This window comes from Leptodactylus fuscus, chromosome 5 (genome assembly GCF_031893055.1).
Source record: "Leptodactylus fuscus isolate aLepFus1 chromosome 5, aLepFus1.hap2, whole genome shotgun sequence".
NCBI lineage: Eukaryota > Metazoa > Chordata > Amphibia > Anura > Leptodactylidae > Leptodactylus > Leptodactylus fuscus.
In genome coordinates, this window is record NC_134269.1 from 14167312 (window position 1) to 14186867 (window position 19556).

The 19556-nt window shown below is 40.1% G+C and overlaps 2 protein-coding genes across 4 annotated transcripts; both read right to left on the reverse strand.

The window, feature by feature from the left end:
- Positions 1–1566: 1566 nt before the first annotated feature.
- Positions 1567–5788, reverse strand: LOC142204707 (transmembrane 4 L6 family member 5-like). 3 transcript variants are annotated; one of them, XM_075276018.1, is made up of 5 exons: positions 5504–5788; positions 4660–4725; positions 2642–2805; positions 2442–2500; positions 1567–1755 (listed from the first exon to the last, which is right to left on the reverse strand). In XM_075276018.1, exons 1-5 carry the CDS (start codon positions 5684–5686, stop codon positions 1688–1690), a joined length of 540 nt encoding a protein of 179 aa, XP_075132119.1. In that variant the 5' UTR covers positions 5687–5788; the 3' UTR covers positions 1567–1687. The 3 variants fall into 3 exon arrangements, with proteins under 3 accessions (XP_075132119.1, XP_075132118.1, XP_075132117.1); XM_075276017.1 differs by having other exon boundaries at positions 2296–2500; XM_075276016.1 differs by having other exon boundaries at positions 1670–1755; positions 2282–2500.
- Positions 5789–12895: 7107 nt separating this feature from the next.
- On the reverse strand, positions 12896–16915 carry LOC142202375 (transmembrane 4 L6 family member 5-like). Its single transcript, XM_075272467.1, has 5 exons — positions 16733–16915; positions 16379–16444; positions 16059–16249; positions 13284–13558; positions 12896–12930 (listed from the first exon to the last, which is right to left on the reverse strand). Exons 1-5 carry the CDS (start codon positions 16913–16915, stop codon positions 12926–12928), a joined length of 720 nt encoding a protein of 239 aa, XP_075128568.1. The 3' UTR covers positions 12896–12925.
- Between the last annotated feature and the right edge of the window lie 2641 nt (positions 16916–19556).

Consider the following 19556-nt stretch of genomic DNA (forward strand, 5'->3'; position numbering starts at 1 on the left):
CAGCAGAATAGTGAGCGCAGCTTTGCAGTATAATACAGGATAAGTAATGTATGTACACAATGACTGTACCAGCAGAATAGTGAGCGCAGCTCTGCAGTATAATACAGGATAAGTAATGTAATGTATGTACACAGTGACTGCACCAGCAGAATAGTGAGCGCAGCTCTGGAGTATAATACAGGATAAGTAATGTAATGTATGTACACAGTGACTGTACCGGCAGAATAGTGAGCGCAGCTCTGGAGTATAATACAGGATAAGTAATGTAATGTATGTACACAGTGACTGCACAGCAGAATAGTGAGCACAGCTCTGGAGTATAATACAGGATAAGTAATGTAATGTATGTACACAGTGACTGCACAGCAGAATAGTGAGCGCAGCTCTGGAGTATAATACAGGATAAGTAATGTAATGTATGTACACAGTGACTGCACCAGCAGAATAGTGAGCGCAGCTCTGGAGTATAATACAGGATAAGTAATGTAATGTATGTACACAGTGACTGCACCAGCTGAATAGTGAGCGCAGCTTTGGAGTATAATACAGGATAAGTAATGTAATGTATGTACACAGTGACTGCACCAGCAGAATAGAGAGCGCAGCTCTGGAGTATAATACAGGATAAGTAATGTAATGTATGTACACAGTGACTGTACCAGCAGAATAGTGAGCGCAGCTCTGGGGTATAATACAGGATAAGTAATGTAATGTATATACACAGTGACTGTACCAGCAGAATAGTGAGCGCAGCTCTGGGGTATAATACAGGATAAGTAATGTAATGTATGTACACAGTGACTGCACCAGCAGAATAGTGAGTGCAGCTCTGGAGTATAATACAGGATAAGTAATGTAATGTATGTACACAGTGACTGCACAGCAGAATAGTGAGCGCAGCTCTGGAGTATAATACAGGATAAGTAATGTAATGTATGTACACAGTGACTGCACCAGCAGAATAGTGAGCGCAGCTTTGGAGTATAATACAGGATAAGTAATGTAATGTATGTACACAGTGACTGCACCAGCTGAATAGTGAGCGCAGCTTTGGAGTATAATACAGGATAAGTAATGTAATGTATATACACAGTGACTGTACCAGCAGAATAATGAGCGCAGCTCTGGAGTATAATACAGGATAAGTAATGTAATGTATGTACACAGTGACTGCACCGGCAGAATAGTGAGCGCAGCTCTGGAGTATAATACAAGATAAGTAATGTAATGTATGTACACAGTGACTGTACCAGCAGAATAGTGAGCGCAGCTCTGGGGTATAATACAGGATAAGTAATGTAATGTATGTACACAGTGACTGCACCAGCAGAATAGTGAGCGCAGCTCTGGAGTATAACACAGGATAAGTAATGTAATGTATGTACACAGTGACTGCACCAGCAGAATAGTGAGCGCAGCTCTGGAGTATAATACAGGATCAGTAATGTAATGTATATACACAGTGACTGTACCAGCAGAATAGTGAGCGCAGCTCTGGAGTATAATGCAGGATGATGCAATGAGCTGAACATGTGAACTCTCAGAATAACACACATTACCCATGACTACAGATATAGACTGATTTATTCACATTTCATGTATCCTTTGGTATCCACAGTCAAGGATCTCGCACGTTTTTCTCGTCCATTTCATCACTTTTTACAAATCACTTCTGTTGGCAAAAACTTTAATAAATCGCATGATGAGACGATGGGGGAGGGGATCCTATAGATTGTTCTCCTCCTCTTCTCACTCCTGTAGTACAAGAATATAAAATCTTAGTAAACAGATAAATAATAACAATGTCTGTAAAAATGTCTTTATAATTGAATAATTTCATAACATTTCTGTACAGCAGTCACAGCTCAGTTTTTCTCTTACAGGGCTCTGAAATACTCTGCGGAACTATATACTGTAATTCTCATTGCCTCCAGGCACCACTAGAGGGAGCTCTCTGCATACAGATTTATATATTTATATATTGTTGGGGGTGGGGTGGGGGGGCTGGAAGTCGGACCACCACTGATCCTGTGTACAAAAACTCCTTGGTATAGGGGATGTAAACTTATTTAGCCAAGCCCTGTTATACAAGCCACACCCTCAGATAGGCCACACCCATTATTGTCACAACCCAGAGGTTGTACATCATCCCGTAAAGGGCCCTCCCCGGTTGACATCTATGTTGTTGTATTGGATCTTGACTTGAGTATTGTGTATCTTGTGCCCACCTAGTGGTCAGTGTGTGCCTAGCAGGGCACAGAGTCTTAAAAATAACGCTCACCGATAACAACTCACAATCACTGTCTAGTAAAATTTCCTTTGGCAGGTCCCGCAGAGGAAGCCGAACAAGCCATTAACCATCTGAATGACGCAGAGGACGATTTGAATGGCGCTGGCCACCATGATGGTGGCAAAGAAGATGACATTGAACTCAACCACACCTACTGGTTCGGCACATCGGGACCAGGACTCTCTTTGGAACAGGTAGCTGCGCTCCAGACTGCGAGAAGAAGACACTGCGTCAGACTATAACACACAGTAGTAGTAGTAGTGCCTGTATTTTTACAACTATCTGGGTACGTCTTGGGTATTGCCATAAGATATGTGGCAATTCTCCTTCTCCTTCATATTGGACACTTACTCTAAAAATTCCTTTTCTCGTTTGAAGGGGATTGTCCAGCGTTTTTCACCATTGAGGAAGGTGTAATAACATCGGGGGCCATAGAGGAGACCCAGCAACGAGGTGACAAATCCATAGATGGATCCACAAACAGCAACTGCCGCCAAGACGATGGAGACCAACATCTATGGAGAAGAAGACATAGTCAAGGAACTTTATTCATGTTCGGTACTATAAAAATAAATTATTAATAATGACTTCTCAAAATAATGTTTATATATTAAGAAGCTAGATGAGGATTTCTTGAAGACCTTTGGGTTGGAATGAAGATTCCTTGAAGACCCTTGTGCCATGCAAAGATTCTTTGAAGATCTTTGTGTCAGGATAAGGATTCCTGAAAGACCCTTGTGTTTGAAGGTGAATTATTTGAAGACTGTTTTGGTGGGATGAGGAATCCTTAAAGACCTTTGCACCAGGATGAGGATTCTTTGAAGATGCTTGTGCCAGGACGACAAATCCTTGAAGACCCTTGTGCCGGGACAAGAATTTCTTGAAGACCCTTCAGCTGGGACAAGGATTCCTTAAAGACCCTTTTGTCTGGATGAAAATTCGTTGAAGACCCTTGGGTCTGGGAGAAGAATCCTTGAAGAACCTTGTGCCGTGCATGGATTTGTTGAATATCATTCTGCCAGGACAAGGATTCCTTGAAGACTCTTTTGCCATAATGAGAAATCCTTAAAGAACCCTTGTGCCAGGATGAGGAATTCTTGAAGACCCTTGTACCATGACAGAAATTCATGGAGGAGTTTTGTGCTGGGACAAGGATTCTTTAAAGTCCCTTGTGTCTAGGGGGCTCTAGAAGACGAGACCCACTTCCTGCTACACTGCACCAAATACTCAGCTGTGAGGGCCGTCTACTACCAAAGACTCTCTGCCCACATCCCAGACTTCATATCTGCAGACGAGAAGAGGAAACTCTACATCCTACTGGGAGAAGAAGAGGCCACTGTGGAGATCGCTGCCCAATACGTGGCAAGCTGTCACCAAACAAGAGGAAGATGAGACTAAATACACTTCACTCCACTTCACTGAGGTTGTCTCCTGAAGGACTGTCGTAAAATTTTTGCAGCAGTGGTATCTTGTCTTTACTCGAATATATCATCCAGTCTTCTGATGGGCCAAAGCAATCCGGGATCTGTTTCATTGACTTTGGAAGTTACGATGGATACCTTAGGCCCACCAGAAGGGTCTGCCCAACAAGCCACACTAGCCAGCTGATTGATGGTGGTGCCGAGAGTCGGACCTCCACCAACTTCATACCTATCCTAAAGTCAGGCTACTAACTTAATAATCTTATAAAACACCTTTAAGACAAATTTCCGATGAATTTTTCTTCAATATTGTGAGCGTCATATGGCAGGGTCTGATATCTGGTCAAGGTTTATGCCCTCAAGAGGATCTCTGGTTCCTTAGTAGGCCTGTACTACCTTCGATCTTTACCAATTTCTTCAGATACTCATATATCAGAGGACCCATTCCGTGTCTCTCTATTTTTATGACTTGCATGACCCTTATATGATCTGCTTCACTGATGGGGTTGTCTTCTGCTGGTCATTGTGTTGGAAGCAGGAGGACCTTCTAGCCTTGACGGCCTCATCAAACCCATCTTGCATCAACTCTTGATCTACATTGGTGATTCTGCAGGATTATATGGCTGAGTTTCTGGGGATTTGCCAACTTCTAGTGTATATGATCCATACACGTCACCAGTCATGGTCCACTATGGACGACACAATCACTGGTTTGGTTGTTTTGGTTCTGTGATCTTGTTGGACACTTGTTATAATTCTGAGACTCCTCAGTAACTCTGACTGGTAATGTTCCCTCAATTTAAGATCCGGATCTATATTGAAGCTTGGGGCCGGTAAATCTTGCTTCAATAGTGGGTGGATTTTTTTTAAACCGCCACCCACCCTAACATTCAACACAATGGGAACATGATCTTAAAACATCCGGTTTTGCTGCCATCGTGATCATACCCCAATTCGGTTGTTAAGTTTTCCTTTACGGCCAGTGTACTGGATGCAAATGGCAGGAATTAGGACCTAGGGGGTGAAAAAGATGAGTTAGTGAGGGCAGAGTACCGTGTCCACGTAGCAGTCAGGCAGAGGATGTGAAGAACTACAACACCTACCATAGTATGTGCCAAATGGCCCCGTCCACAGCACACGCGCCCTACACCCATTTTTTAAAAAGTAGCAGCTACGGTTGAGCCGATCTTGAAATTTCAGGATCGATTTTAAAATCCAATTTCGATCATTTTCCAGCCCATCGCGATCATAAAATTTGTTCGATCGCCGATCGGGATTCGATCTTTCCCGATCCCGATCGATCAACCCTAGTCAATGCTTCTCTATGGGAAAAGTCACTTGTAGGGTTGAGCCGATCTTGAGATTTCAAAATCCAATTTCCGATCATTGGTTCAACCCGATTTCCAAATTGCTACCTTACGGAACCCTTATATACTGCCATATCGTATCCACATATATAAAGTATTGAAATAATAACCCATATAATACTATCATAAAGAGTCAAAATAATAGCGCCATATACAGCCCTTAAAATACCACCATATAATAATAAAGTTATATGCCGTTTCTATACAATACTACTACCTTAAAGAATCCCAGAATACTGCCCTATAGTACGCAAATCATATAAAGCATCCACATAGTACTCTACCCACTACCCACATACTGCCATACACTGTAGTACCCAAAATTATATAAAACAACCAAATATTACCCTTAATCCACATAACAGACTATATAATACCACATAATGCTGCCATATGGTCCCCACATAATACAGTCATTCACTTACCAGTAATCCGCTCCCCATTAGCCCCCCTAGGTAGAGCACCTCAGGTGTGAGCTTCTGCTGGGGGTCATTCACCGCGTCAGTGCTCCATCCCGGGAAGAGCAGTAATATATTACAGACAATGCACAGGGCACAGAAGGGGTACAGGGACACCCCGATAAACTTGGCGCAGTCTCCCGTGCACATGGCTGTAGGGGGAAATAGGGATGAAAATGAAAGGGGTTAAAAGTAAAGGAGGTCCCCGGAGACGTCGGGGTAAGGAGCTCCTCAGTGATGGCCTCTTCCTTATTGCTGTGTGAGACACTACCGCACAATCCTGTGAAGTTTGAACCCGACATTCCCAGAGATAATACAAACACTGTAGTAATAGCTATATACCTGTGTGACGTCATGATTATGTATCTAATCCCATCCTGTGTGATACTGTATACTGAGCTGTGTATCTAATCCTATCCTGTGTGATACTGTATACTGAGCGGTGTATCTAATCCTATCCTGTGTGATACTGTATACTGAGCGGTGTATCTAATCCTATCCTGTGTGATACTGTATACTGAGCGGTGTATCTAATCCTATCCTGTGTGATACTGTATACTGAGCTATGTATCTAATCCTATCCTGTGTGATACTGTATACTGAGCTGTATCTAATCCTATCCTGTGTGATACTGTCTGCTGAGCTGTGTATCTAATCCTATCCTGTGTGATACTGTATACTGAGCTGTGTATCTCTTCCTATCCTGTGTAATACTGTCTACTGAGCTGTGTATCTAATCCTATCCTGTGTGATACTGTATACTGAGCTGTGTATCTAATCCTATCCTGTGTGATACTGTATACTGAGCTGTGTATCTAATCCTATCCTGTGTGATACTGTATACTGAGCTGTGTATCTAATCCTATCCCGTGTGATACTGTATACTGAGCTGTGTATCTAATCCTATCCTGTGTGATACTGTATACTGAGCTGTGTATCTAATCCTATCCTGTGTGATACTGTATACTGAGCTGTGTATCTAATCCTCTCCTGTGTGATACTGTATACTGAGCTGTGTATCTAATCCTATCCTGTGTGATACTGTATACTGAGCTGTGTATCTAATCCTATCCTGTGTGATACTGTATACTGAGCTGTGTATCTAATCCTATCCCGTGTGATACTGTATACTGAGCTGTGTATCTAATCCTATCCTGTGTGATACTGTATACTGAGCTGTGTATCTAATCCTCTCCTGTGTGATACTGTATACTGAGCTGTGTATCTAATCCTATCCTGTGTGATACTGTATACTGAGCTGTGTATCTCTTCCTATCCTGTGTGATACTGTATACTGAGCCGTGTATCTAATCCTCTCCTGTGTGATACTGTATACTGAGCTGTGTATCTAATCTTATCCTGTGTGATACTGTATACTGAGCTGTGTATCTAATCCTATCCTGTGTGATACTGTATACTGAGCTGTGTATCTAATCCTATCCTATGTGATACTGTATACTGCGCTGTATCTAATCCTATCGTGTGATACTGTATACTGAGCTGTGTATCTAATCCTATCCCGTGTGATACTGTATACTGAGCTGTGTATCTAATCCTATCCTATGTGATACTGTATACTGCGCTGTATCTAATCCTATCGTGTGATACTGTATACTGAGCTGTGTATCTAATCCTATCCTATGTGATACTGTATACTGCGCTGTATCTAATCCTATCCCGTGTGATACTGTATACTGAGCTGTGTATCTAATCCTATCCTGTGTGATACTGTATACTGAGCCGTGTATCTAATCCTATCCCGTGTGATACTGTATACTGAGCTGTGTATCTAATCCTATCCTATGTGATACTGTATACTGCGCTGTATCTAATCCTATCGTGTGATACTGTATACTGAGCTGTGTATCTAATCCTATCCTATGTGATACTGTATACTGCGCTGTATCTAATCCTATCCCGTGTGATACTGTATACTGAGATGTGTATCTAATCCTATCCTGTGTGATACTGTATACTGAGCTGTGTATCTAATCCTATCCTGTGTGATACTGTATACTGAGCTGTGTATCTAATCCTATCCTGTGTGATACTGTATACTGAGCTGTATCTAATCCTATCGTGTGATACTGTATACTGAGCTGTGTATCTAATCCTATCCTGTGTGATACTGTATACTGAGCTGTATCTAATCCTATCGTGTGATACTGTATACTGAGCTGTGTATCTAATCCTATCCTGTGTGATACTGTATACTGAGCCGTGTATCTAATCCTATCCTGTGTGATACTGTATACTGAGCTGTGTATCTAATCCTATCCTGTGTGATACTGTATACTGAGCTGTGTATCTAATCCTATCCTGTGTGATACTGTATACTGAGCTGTGTATCTAATCCTATCCTGTGTGATACTGTATACTGAGCTGTGTATCTAATCCTATCCTGTGTGATACTGTATACTGAGCTGTGTATCTCTTCCTATCCCGTGTGATACTGTATACTGAGCCGTGTATCTCTTCCTATCATGTATAATGCTGTCTGCTGAGCTGTGTATCTAATCCTCTCATGTGTGATACAGTCTGCTGAGGAGGTGTATCTAATCCAGTGGCATAACTACTGGGGTAGCGGTGGTAGCAGCTGCCACAGGGACATTAGGGGGCCTGGCGACAGCCGCTGCCGCTGCGTTGTTTTTTTTTTTTTTAATAGGGCCGGGATCAGTAAGTGACGGTGCGGGCCCCACAAGCACTATTATACTTGTTGGGTCTTTTCAGACCCCCGACTATAACGATCAGAGGCCCGGGAGAGGTAAGGAAACATAAAAACATTGTTACTTACCTCTCCAGACTCCGGGCAGGCTTCGGCCTGGCTACTTGCGTGATGTCATATGACCCGCGATGCAGGGCCACGGTCACATGACGTCCTGGAAGATGGCCGACAGCAACGGAGAATAAAGCAGAGCCGGCAGATAGGTAAGTAACAGTAGTTCGTTATGTTTGTATTCCTCTGGGTCTCCGATTATTATTCTCTGTTCTTGATAGTCGGAGCAGGTCAGGACATTCCAGGAGGAGCGAGGTTGGGCTTGGGGTCTAGTTCACATGTTACTCTGTAACCTCATGTAACCATCGACTTACGGTATTATTATTGCTGACCTTTGCACTATTGAGGCCATTTGTTGTTTTTGGATGCCATTTTGGATCGCTGAATCTTTGTCCCTGAAGTAAGAGGCCGTTTTTCACAGAGTTGTTGTGATGATGGGATAGGAGCTCTTAGGCGGTGTGGATGGAGGATTTATCTACTGTCCCGGTCTGTTCCTTGCACTTCTATATTTTGTTACAGAAGTGTGTATTTTATACTTATTTATGGCTGATAATTCCCGATGTGCCGGGTCCGTGAGGTTTTGTCCTTGATGTGTTGTTCCACTGGCATTCAAGTTTGGCATCACAGATGGACATCTCCGCTCGTGTGCTCCTGTCTGCTTGGCCTGCGTATCTAAGTCTATCATGTGATCCTGTCTGCTTGGCCTGCGTATCTAAGTCTATCATGTGATCCTGTCTGCTTGGCCTGCGTATCTAAGTCTATCATGTGATCCTGTCTGCTTGGCCTGCGTATCTAAGTCTATCATGTGATCCTGTCTGCTTGGCCTGCGTATCTAAGTCTATCATGTGATCCTGTCTGCTTGGCCTGCGTATCTAAGTCTATCATGTGATCCTGTCTGCTTGGCCTGCGTATCTAAGTCTATCATGTGATCCTGTCTGCTTGGCCTGCGTATCTAAGTCTATCATGTGCTCCTGTCTGCTTGGCCTGTGTATCTAAGTCTATCATGTGATCCTGTCTGCTTGGCCTGCGTATCTAAGTCTATCATGTGATCCTGTCTGCTTGGCCTGCGTATCTAAGTCTATCATGTGATCCTGTCTGCTTGGCCTGCGTATCTAAGTCTATCATGTGATCCTGTCTGCTTGGCCTGCGTATCTAAGTCTGTCATGTGCTCCTGTCTGCTTGGCCTGCGTATCTAAGTCTATCATGTGATCCTGTCTGCTTGGCCTGCGTATCTAAGTCTATCATGTGATCCTGTCTGCTTGGCCTGCGTATCTAAGTCTATCATGTGATACTGTCTTCTGAGTCCATTGGGATATTTATGAAGAATGATGTTTTTGGCACCGATCTTCATACCCCCTGCCCCGGTAGAGGGTACATCTGATGCATGACAATGTGTACTCCTCATAAATCAGGCCCACGTTCTGGCATAGGTAAATAATCATAAATCTGGCAGGATGGTGGCCCTGCCCATGCCACGCCCGCTCATCACCCTCATAAAAGTGAAGAAAGTTGCAATTTTTTGACAAAAATCCCAACTTGTGCAAAAAACAAACAAACAAACATTGCAACTGGTATGTAAGGGACAATAAATCTCCCCCATATAGTTGAAGTGTGATCTGTGTATCTAATCCTTTGTGGTGTGATACTATCTGCTAATCCAGAGTATCTAAGCCTTTCTTATTTGATACTGTCTCAGTCAGCAGTCCAACCAGTAAAGGAATAGATAGTTGGTCTCTTTCTCCATACAGATTCCTAGAGTCTGGTGTCAAAGGTTCTAGGTGTGTCTACATACATGTATGGGAAATCCAGAACGTCCCCCGTAGTAATAGAAACTCACACGTCACTGCCTACCAAGTGGTGCTACAACAAGACACCAGTATTATATGTTTCACATGATAGATAGGGGCCCGGTCATAGATTTGTGTGTAGTTCAAAGGTTCTAGGTGTGTCTACATACATATATGGAACATTCCAGAACGTCTTCCTTAGTAGTAGACACTCACACGTCACTGATTACTAATAATACAGGGGTGCTACAACAAGTCTCCAGTATAATAAGTAACACATGATAGATAGTTACCTGGTCATAGATTTGTGTCTGGTGTCAAAGGTTCTAGGTTTGTCTACATGAATGGAACTTTCCAAAACCTAACAATAGATGCTCACCAGGGGCATTGAAGCAAAATTGGTAATAGGCCCCCTACCTGCTTTGTTCTATTTAGAATTGTGTCCAATTTAATGTGGCTGGGGGACCTTTGAGGCCCCATCTAGGTTTAGGGCCAAGTAGCAACTGCTACCACTGCTTTCTCTCTAGATACACCCCCGATTCTCACATGTCACCGACTACCAATAATACAGGGTACTGGGGTAACAATCCCACATCAGACTCCATGGGCCCCTGTGTCAGTAACACACGATAGGTGGGGGGTCCTAGTATAGATATTGCATCGGGGCCCCAGGCTCTGAGCCACATCTCTGCACACATGAGTCACAGAAAAGTAACTATATCTCTCAGGGGCAGAACTAAAGCCTCCGAGTCCTAGTGCAAAAGCTCAGCGATTTTGGGAGGGAAAATGAAACAAAAGCCATTCCATATTGGTTTCTAAAATTTTAGGAGTTTTTGGCATTCGCAGCGTGGTATAGATCATGTTGGCTTTGTTCTGTGGATTGTTACAGCTACAACAGTCCCAGCTTTATATAGATCTGTACATTGAGTAGACAGCCCATCAGGTCGAGGTTCTGGTAGGGCCTAGAGATGAGCGAAAATCCCAAGATACATAGCTCTGGTCCCTGATTTGTATCGGGTGGCTTGAGTCCTTGATTTGTTCGGGGTGGTTCGGGTCCCTGACTTGTTTCGGGTGGCTTAGGTCCCTGATTTGTTTCGGATGGCTCAGGTCCCTGATTTATTTGGTGTTGCTTGGGTCCCTGATTAGTTTGGGGTGGCTCAGGTCCCTGATTCATTCCGGGTGGCTTGGGTCCCTAATTCGTTTTGGCTGTCTCGGGTCCCTGACTTATTTCGGGTGGCTTAGGTCCCTGATTTGTTTCAGGTGGCTCAGGTCCCTGATTTATTTGGTGTTGAAAGGGTCCCTGATTCGTTTGGGGTGGCTCAGGTCCCTGATTCATTCCGGGTTGCTTGGGTCCCTAATTCATTTCGGCTGTCTCGGATCCCTGACTTTTTTCGGGTGGCTCGGGTCCCTGACTTGTTTCGGGTAGCTCATAGCTCTGATTCCTTTGGGGTGGCTCGGGTCCTTGATTTGTTTTGGGATTCTCGGGTTCCTGATTCATTTGGGGTGGCTCTGGTGCCTGATTTGTTTGGGGTGACTTGGGTACCTGATTTGTTTTGGATGGCTCGGGTCCCTGATTTGTCTCGGATGACTCAGGTCCCTGATTTGTTTAGGATGGCTCGGGTCCCTGATTTGTCTCGGATGACTCAGGTCACTGATTTGTTTCTGATGGCTCAGGTCCCTGATTAGTCTCGTGTGGCTCGGGTCCCTGATTTATTTTGGGTGGCTCGGGTCCCTGATTTGTTTGGGGCGACTCGGTTCCCTGATTTGTTTCGAGTGGCTCGGACCCTTATTTGTTTCAGGTGGCTCGGGTCCCTGATTTGTTTTGGATGGCTCGGGTCCCTAATTTGTTTTGGGATTCTCGGGTTCCTGATTCATTTGGGGTGGCTCTGGTCCCTGATTTGTTTGGGGTGACTTGGGTCCCTGATTTGTCTCGGATGACTCAGGTCCCTGATTTGTTTCGGGTGGCTCGATTCACTGATTAGTCTTGTGTGGCTCGGGTCCCTGATTTGTTTGGGGCGACTCGGGTCCCTGATTTGTTTCAGGTGGCTCAGGTTCCTGATTTGTTTCGGGTGGCTCGGACCCTTATTTGTTTCAGGTGGCTCAGGTTCCTGATTTGTTTGAGATGACTCAGGTCCCAGATTTGTTTCGACATCAAGCGTCATGTCATCATGAGAGAAGGACTCGCAGGCTTTTACTGACCGTGCTAAAGCACATAATGCAGAATCTCAAGGGTTAAGAAATGATATATAATAAAAGTATAAAACAGTCGATTTTGGAGAAGACACAATTCAGTTCTGTTTATTTTCATAATTTTATGTAGGCAGACTATGTAGGTGGCAACACAGTCTCCCAGAATCCTTTCTGCTTACGCTAGGTTCACACTAGGTTTTGAGTTTCCATTCTTTACGTCCACTTGGGGTCCCAAAAAATGGAAACCCTATCCTCTTAAATACCGATTACCTGCAGAAACCCACGGACTCCATAGGCTATAAAGGGGTCCACTAGGTTTTCGCCCAAAATTGGCAGAGAGAAAAGTCCTGCTTGCAGGGATTTTCTATCTACATAGTGTAAGCAGAATGGAAATGGAGTCACCCAACCACAGCCTTAAGTATGGCCACATCTATCGATCAGTCAGGGATGGCCTGCAGTGGGGTCCTTCATGTCTTGTAGCTTGCGTTTCCATATCTGCCCTGATGGCACATGGTGGGGTAATCGGTGATCGGCACAGATGGGTGGAGAACTACTGCAGATTGTACAGGAACTGGTAATTGTCATTGGAAGCTATCGTAAGACTTCCATCCTTTCAACGGCGTAAGTGTTGACGCATCAACCTGAGAAAAGATGGTGAAGACCTGTCAATATGGTGACATATCCCCTATATACAGTCTAGTTGTAATGGAGCACCTGAAGTCTTGTGGCCCCTGGTGCAAACTTTGACTACCCCATCGTACAGCATGTTCTTGTGAGTGATGAAATTTTTGGGGTTCATCACCCACAAAACTTTAGAAAAACCTGTTCTATTTTGGTAGAAATCAATAATAAAAATTCCCATCCATGATCTTTACAGCAGCTGTAAATTGAGATGCCCCTGCTCTACCAGTCATGTTTATCTGTTCTACTGACCTCTATTGGCCAATGTGGAAATTACAATGCCTCACAATTTATATACAGAGAAGTTACTCACACTTGGCTTCCTTCTTCTCGCAGATAGACGCAGTGTCCTTATCATTATACTCGCTGTAATCTTTTTCCATGTCCTTATAGTCAGAAACATCCTTCTTGTTACAGGTGCCGAAGATGACCCCAAACAAACCGTTGAATAGCTGAATGGCGCACAGAATCACCTCAAAGGAGCTGGAGGCCAACAGGATGGAGAAGAGGATGACGTTGAACTCTACCACATCTTGGGGCTCCACACATATACTCCAAGACTCCTTATGGTAGATATAGTTCTCATTGCTGTAGGATAAACAAGATAAAAATTTGTAGATGTGATCATACAACCCAAAACTTCTCAAGCAGGAGATTTCTTATGTTTACATAAAAACTTTCTTTGGTGCTCCATGTCACCACCTGCTGATAGGGATAGGTAAAATTACTCTGGGTACATGTATGGCTCAGAAAAGTGGTTGGTTGTACTAAAAAGAATATAACTACTATAATACTGCTCCTATGTACAAGAATATAATTACTATAATACTACTCCTATGTACAAGAATATAACTACTATAATACTGCTCCTATGTACAAGAATATAACTACTATAATACTACTCCTATGTACAAGACTATAACTACTATAATACTGCCCCTATGTACAAGAATATAACTACTATAATACTGCTCCTATGTACAAGAATATAACTACTATAATACTACTCCTATGTACAAGACTATAACTACTATAATACTGCCCCTATGTACAAGAATATAACTACTATAATACTACTCCTATGTACAAGAATATAACTACTATAATACTACTCCTATGTACAAGAATATAACTACTATAATACTGCTCCTATGTACAAGAATATAACTACTATAATACTGCTCTATGTACAAGAATATAACTACTATAATACTGCCCCCTATGTACAAGAATATAACTACTATAATACTACTCCTATGTACAAGAATATAACTACTATAATACTGCTCCTATGTATAAGAATATAACTACTATAATACTACTCCTATGTACAAGAATATAACTACTATAATACTACTCCTATGTACAAGAATATAACTACTATAATACTGCTCCTATGTACAAGAATATAACTACTATAATACTGCTCCTATGTACAAGAATATAACTACTATAATACTACCCCTATGTACAAGAATATAACTACTATAATACTGCTCCTATGTACAAGAATATAACTACTATAATACTACTCCTATGTACAAGAATATAACTACTATAATACTACTCCTATGTACAAGAATATAACTACTATAATACTACTCTTATGTACAAGAATATAACTACTATAATACTACTCCTATGTACAAGAATATAACTACTATAATACTGCTCCTATGTACAAGAATATAACTACTATAATACTACTCTTATGTACAAGAATATAACTACTATAATACTACTCCTATGTACAAGAATATAACTACTATAATACTGCTCCTATGTACAAGAATATAACTACTATAATACTACTCCTATGTACAAGAATATAACTACTATAATACTGCTCCTATGTACAAGAATATAACTACTATAATACTACTCCTATGTACAAGAATATAACTACTATAATACTGCCCCCTATGTACAAGAATATAACTACTATAATACTACTCCTATGTACAAGAATATAACTACTATAATACTACTCCTATGTACAAGAATATAACTACTATAATACTGCCTCCTATGTACAAGAATATAACTACTATAATACTACTCCTATGTACAAGAATATAACTACTATAATACTACTCCTATGTACAAGAATATAACTACTATAATACTGCTCCTATGTACAAGAATATAACTACTATAATACTACTCCTATGTACAAGAATATAACTACTATAATACTGCTCCTATGTACAAGAATATAACTACTATAATACTGCTCCTATAACTTTTTACGTTCTCTTAGCATAGTTTATTTGTTTCTATTTCTTACTTGTATTCTGGCAGTGGGTTTTCCAGAGGACGCCCCCAGATTAGGGTGTCATTCCCAGCATTAGAGGGGGCGGTGGTATTATTAGGATAATAGCCACAGACGGGTCCTCTGTGTATGGCTACGACAGACATACAAGCAAAGCTATGAGTAAGAGACCCTGCGTCTTGAAACGCGTCAGCTAGAGCTATCAGAATGTGGTTTTAATCATCATTTTTCTTCTTTTTTGTCATTTCACATCTATTTACTTTTGTGTGTTTTTTAACCATGTCGGATTAAAAGTTATTTTTTAACTTACCTGGTCGAGCGGATCCTACTATCCTTTTCTATATGCTTCAAGAATATAACTACTATAATACTACTCCTATGTACAAGAATATAACTACTATAATACTACTCCTATGTACAAGAATATAACTACTATAATACTACCTCCTATGTACAAGAATATAACTACTATAATACTACTCCTATGTACAAGAATATAACTACTATAATACTACCTCCTATGTACAAGAATATAACTACTATAATACTACTCCTATGTACAAGAATATAACTACTATAATACTGCTCCTATGTACAAGAATATAACTACTATAATACTACCTCCTATGTACAAGAATATAACTACTATAATACTGCTCCTGTGTACAAGAATATAACTACTATAATACTGCCCCCTATGTACAAGAATATAACTACTATAATACTACTCCTATGTACAAGAATATAACTACTATAATACTGCTCCTATAACTTTTTACGTTCTCTTAGCATAGTTTATTTGTTTCTATTTCTTACTTGTATTCTGGCAGTGGGTTTTCCAGAGGACGCCCCCAGATTAGGGTGTCATTCCCAGCATTAGAGGGGGCGTTGGTATTATTAGGATAATAGCCACAGACGGGTCCTCTGTGTATGGCTACGACAGACATACAAAGACAGAACAGTGATCCGGTGAGTCCAATAGCAGCGCACAGGATAGACAGGAACATCTGAGGACGGAGATACGGAGGTGATAAGAATATTTCCTATGTGGGGCATTACTCTGAGCTCGGTATGGCAACTCAAAGGTAAAAAATGGGCAAATTTGACAATTGTAAAAAAAATAAATCCGTTCTCACCCCCCATCTGTTCCCGCAGCAGCCTTTCCTTCCAGAGGCATGAATCTGAATAGCCGGTATGAGGACCTATAGAGGAGAACATTATAGATTACATCCTACATGCAGCTCTGGGCTGGTAACATCAGAAGACATTTGTTACATTACGACCCGTTCCGATTTTCAAAAATTTCTCATATTTGGCGCTTAGTTAAGACTCTTATGAGCACCTGGTACCGTCATCGTCATACCACCACTGTTAACCATCATGTCTATTAGGTTGATGCTACCAACATGCAGAATTTTTCAAAAAGAATCTAAAATTTTGGAAATTTTAGAACTTTTCCAAAATTTTGAACATATAATGTAAGATCTCACCAGTATTCCTCCGCCGACAATGCCTAAGAGAGTGGCCACCTCGGTTGTCAGTTTGATCCCTGGATACTCTGCGGCCTCCATGCTCCACCCCGGAAAATATAGCATTGCATTGGACACGATGCAGATGACGGCGAAGGGGTACAGGGCGACCCCAATAAATTTGGAACACTTTCCAGTGCACATGGTGTCAGCCTAGCTGCGGCAGAGCAACAGAACAATAGAGCAGGTGTAGGGCGGTGTAGCTTATATGTATAGATCCAGCCTGTCACATTACAGTCACGAGTTGAGTCAGCCTTGAAGATTGTAGTCAGTGGGGTCAGGGTATGGAGTTTGGACACTATATGGTGGCGATAAATGGGACACTGACAGATGTGAGCGCCGATAGCAAGTCACAAGATGAAGTTATGTCATGTGTATACCATAGAGATATACATTATATACAGTATACAGTTATATAACAATATGACTACTACTAATACACAGAAATACAATAACACTACAAGAATACATCTACCAAATACGGGGTGTGATACTACTCCCCACCGACTGTCAGCATAGTAGCATGGCTATCACCGCCGCTATTATATGGGGGGATTCATCAATACAATACAATGGCAATCTGTCAGTACAATAAATGATAATATACAATAATACCATAATTTATAATATACTATAAATACCAGTTTACAATAATACTATAAATGACAATAAACTAAAATACTATAATTTATAACATACCGTACATGACAATATGCAAAAATACCGTAATATCCAATAATATTTTCAATGATAAACAATAATACAATTTATGATATACAATAATAGCATAAACTAAAATATATAATAATGCATTAAATTATAGAATACAATAGAATACATGGTAATATTCAATATGTAATAATACCGTAAATGAAAAGTTGCAATAATACTATAAATAGCAATAGACAATTATATCATAACAGACAATATACAATAAATTATATACAATAATACAATAAATGACGATATGCAATAATATAATAAATGATAATATACAATACTATACATGACAATATACAATTATACCATAAATTACAATATACAATAATACCGTACATGACAATATACAATAATACTATACATGAAAATATAGAATAATACCATAGATGACAATATACAATAATACTGTACATGACAATATACAATAATACTATACATGAAAATATAGAATAATACCATAGATGACAATATACAATAATACCGTACATGATGACATACAATAATACCGTACATGATAATATACAATAATACTATACATGACAATATAGAATAATACCATAGATGACAATATACAATAATACCATAGATGACAATATACAATACCGTACATGAAAATATACAATAATACCGTACATGACAATATACAATAATACCATGCATGACAATATAGAATAATACCATAGATGACAATATACAATAATACCGTACATGACGACATACAATAATACCATACATGACAATATACAATAACACTATACATGACAATATACAATAATACCATAGATGACAATATACAATAATACCATAAATTACAATATACAATAATACCGTACATAACAATATACAATAATACCATAAATGACAATATACAATAATACTGTACATGACAATATACAATAATACTATACATGACAATATACAATAATACCATACATGACAATATACAATAATACCGTACATGACAATATACAATAATACTGTACATGACAATATACAATAATACCGTACATGACAATATACAATAATACTATACATGACAATATACAATAATACCATACATGACAATATACAATAATACTATACATGACAATATACAATAATACTATACATGACAATATACAATAATACCATGCATGACAATATACAATAATACCGTGCATGACAATATACAATAATACCGTACATGACAATATACAATGATACCGTACATGACAATATACAATGATACCATACATGACAATATACAATAATACCGTACAGGACAATATACAATAATACCGTACATGACAATATACAATAATACCGTACAGGGCAATATACAATAATACCGTACATGACAATATACAATAATACCGTACATGACAATATACAATAATACCGTACATGACAATATACAATAATACCGTACATGACAATACACAATAATACCATAAATTACAATATACAATAATACCGTACATGACAATATACAATAATACCATACATGACAATATACAATAATACCGTACATGACAATATACAATAATACCGTACATGACAATATACAACAATACCATACATGACAATATACAATAATACCGTACATGACAATATACAATAATACCATACATGACAATATACAATAATACCGTACATGACAATATACAATAATACCGTACATGACAAATACAATAATACCGTACATGACAATATACAATAACATCACAAGGAATTCTATAAATTTATTGATATAACAGCACAATGTGTTTCTGTAGAAAGCCGCTCCTTTCATCAGGTCCTTACAAGAAGCTGCTCCAGAGACTCACTCTGGTTTCAGAAATACATAAGTTCTCATAAGTTCGGGTTTCTATACTTTTGCACCCAGCTTTCTTCTAAAAATAAGAAATAAATGAGCCTTGTAGATAACCTCATTTACTAGATCTCCGCCTGATGTTATATAGGCCCATGTGTCTTCATAGTAACAGACTACAAATAGAATCTGCGTAGTCTGCTCCAGCAGTTCTGTGTTACCCTTTTTTCCTAGTATGAGTCAGGACTCGTACCACTACCACAAAGTTATAGCGCA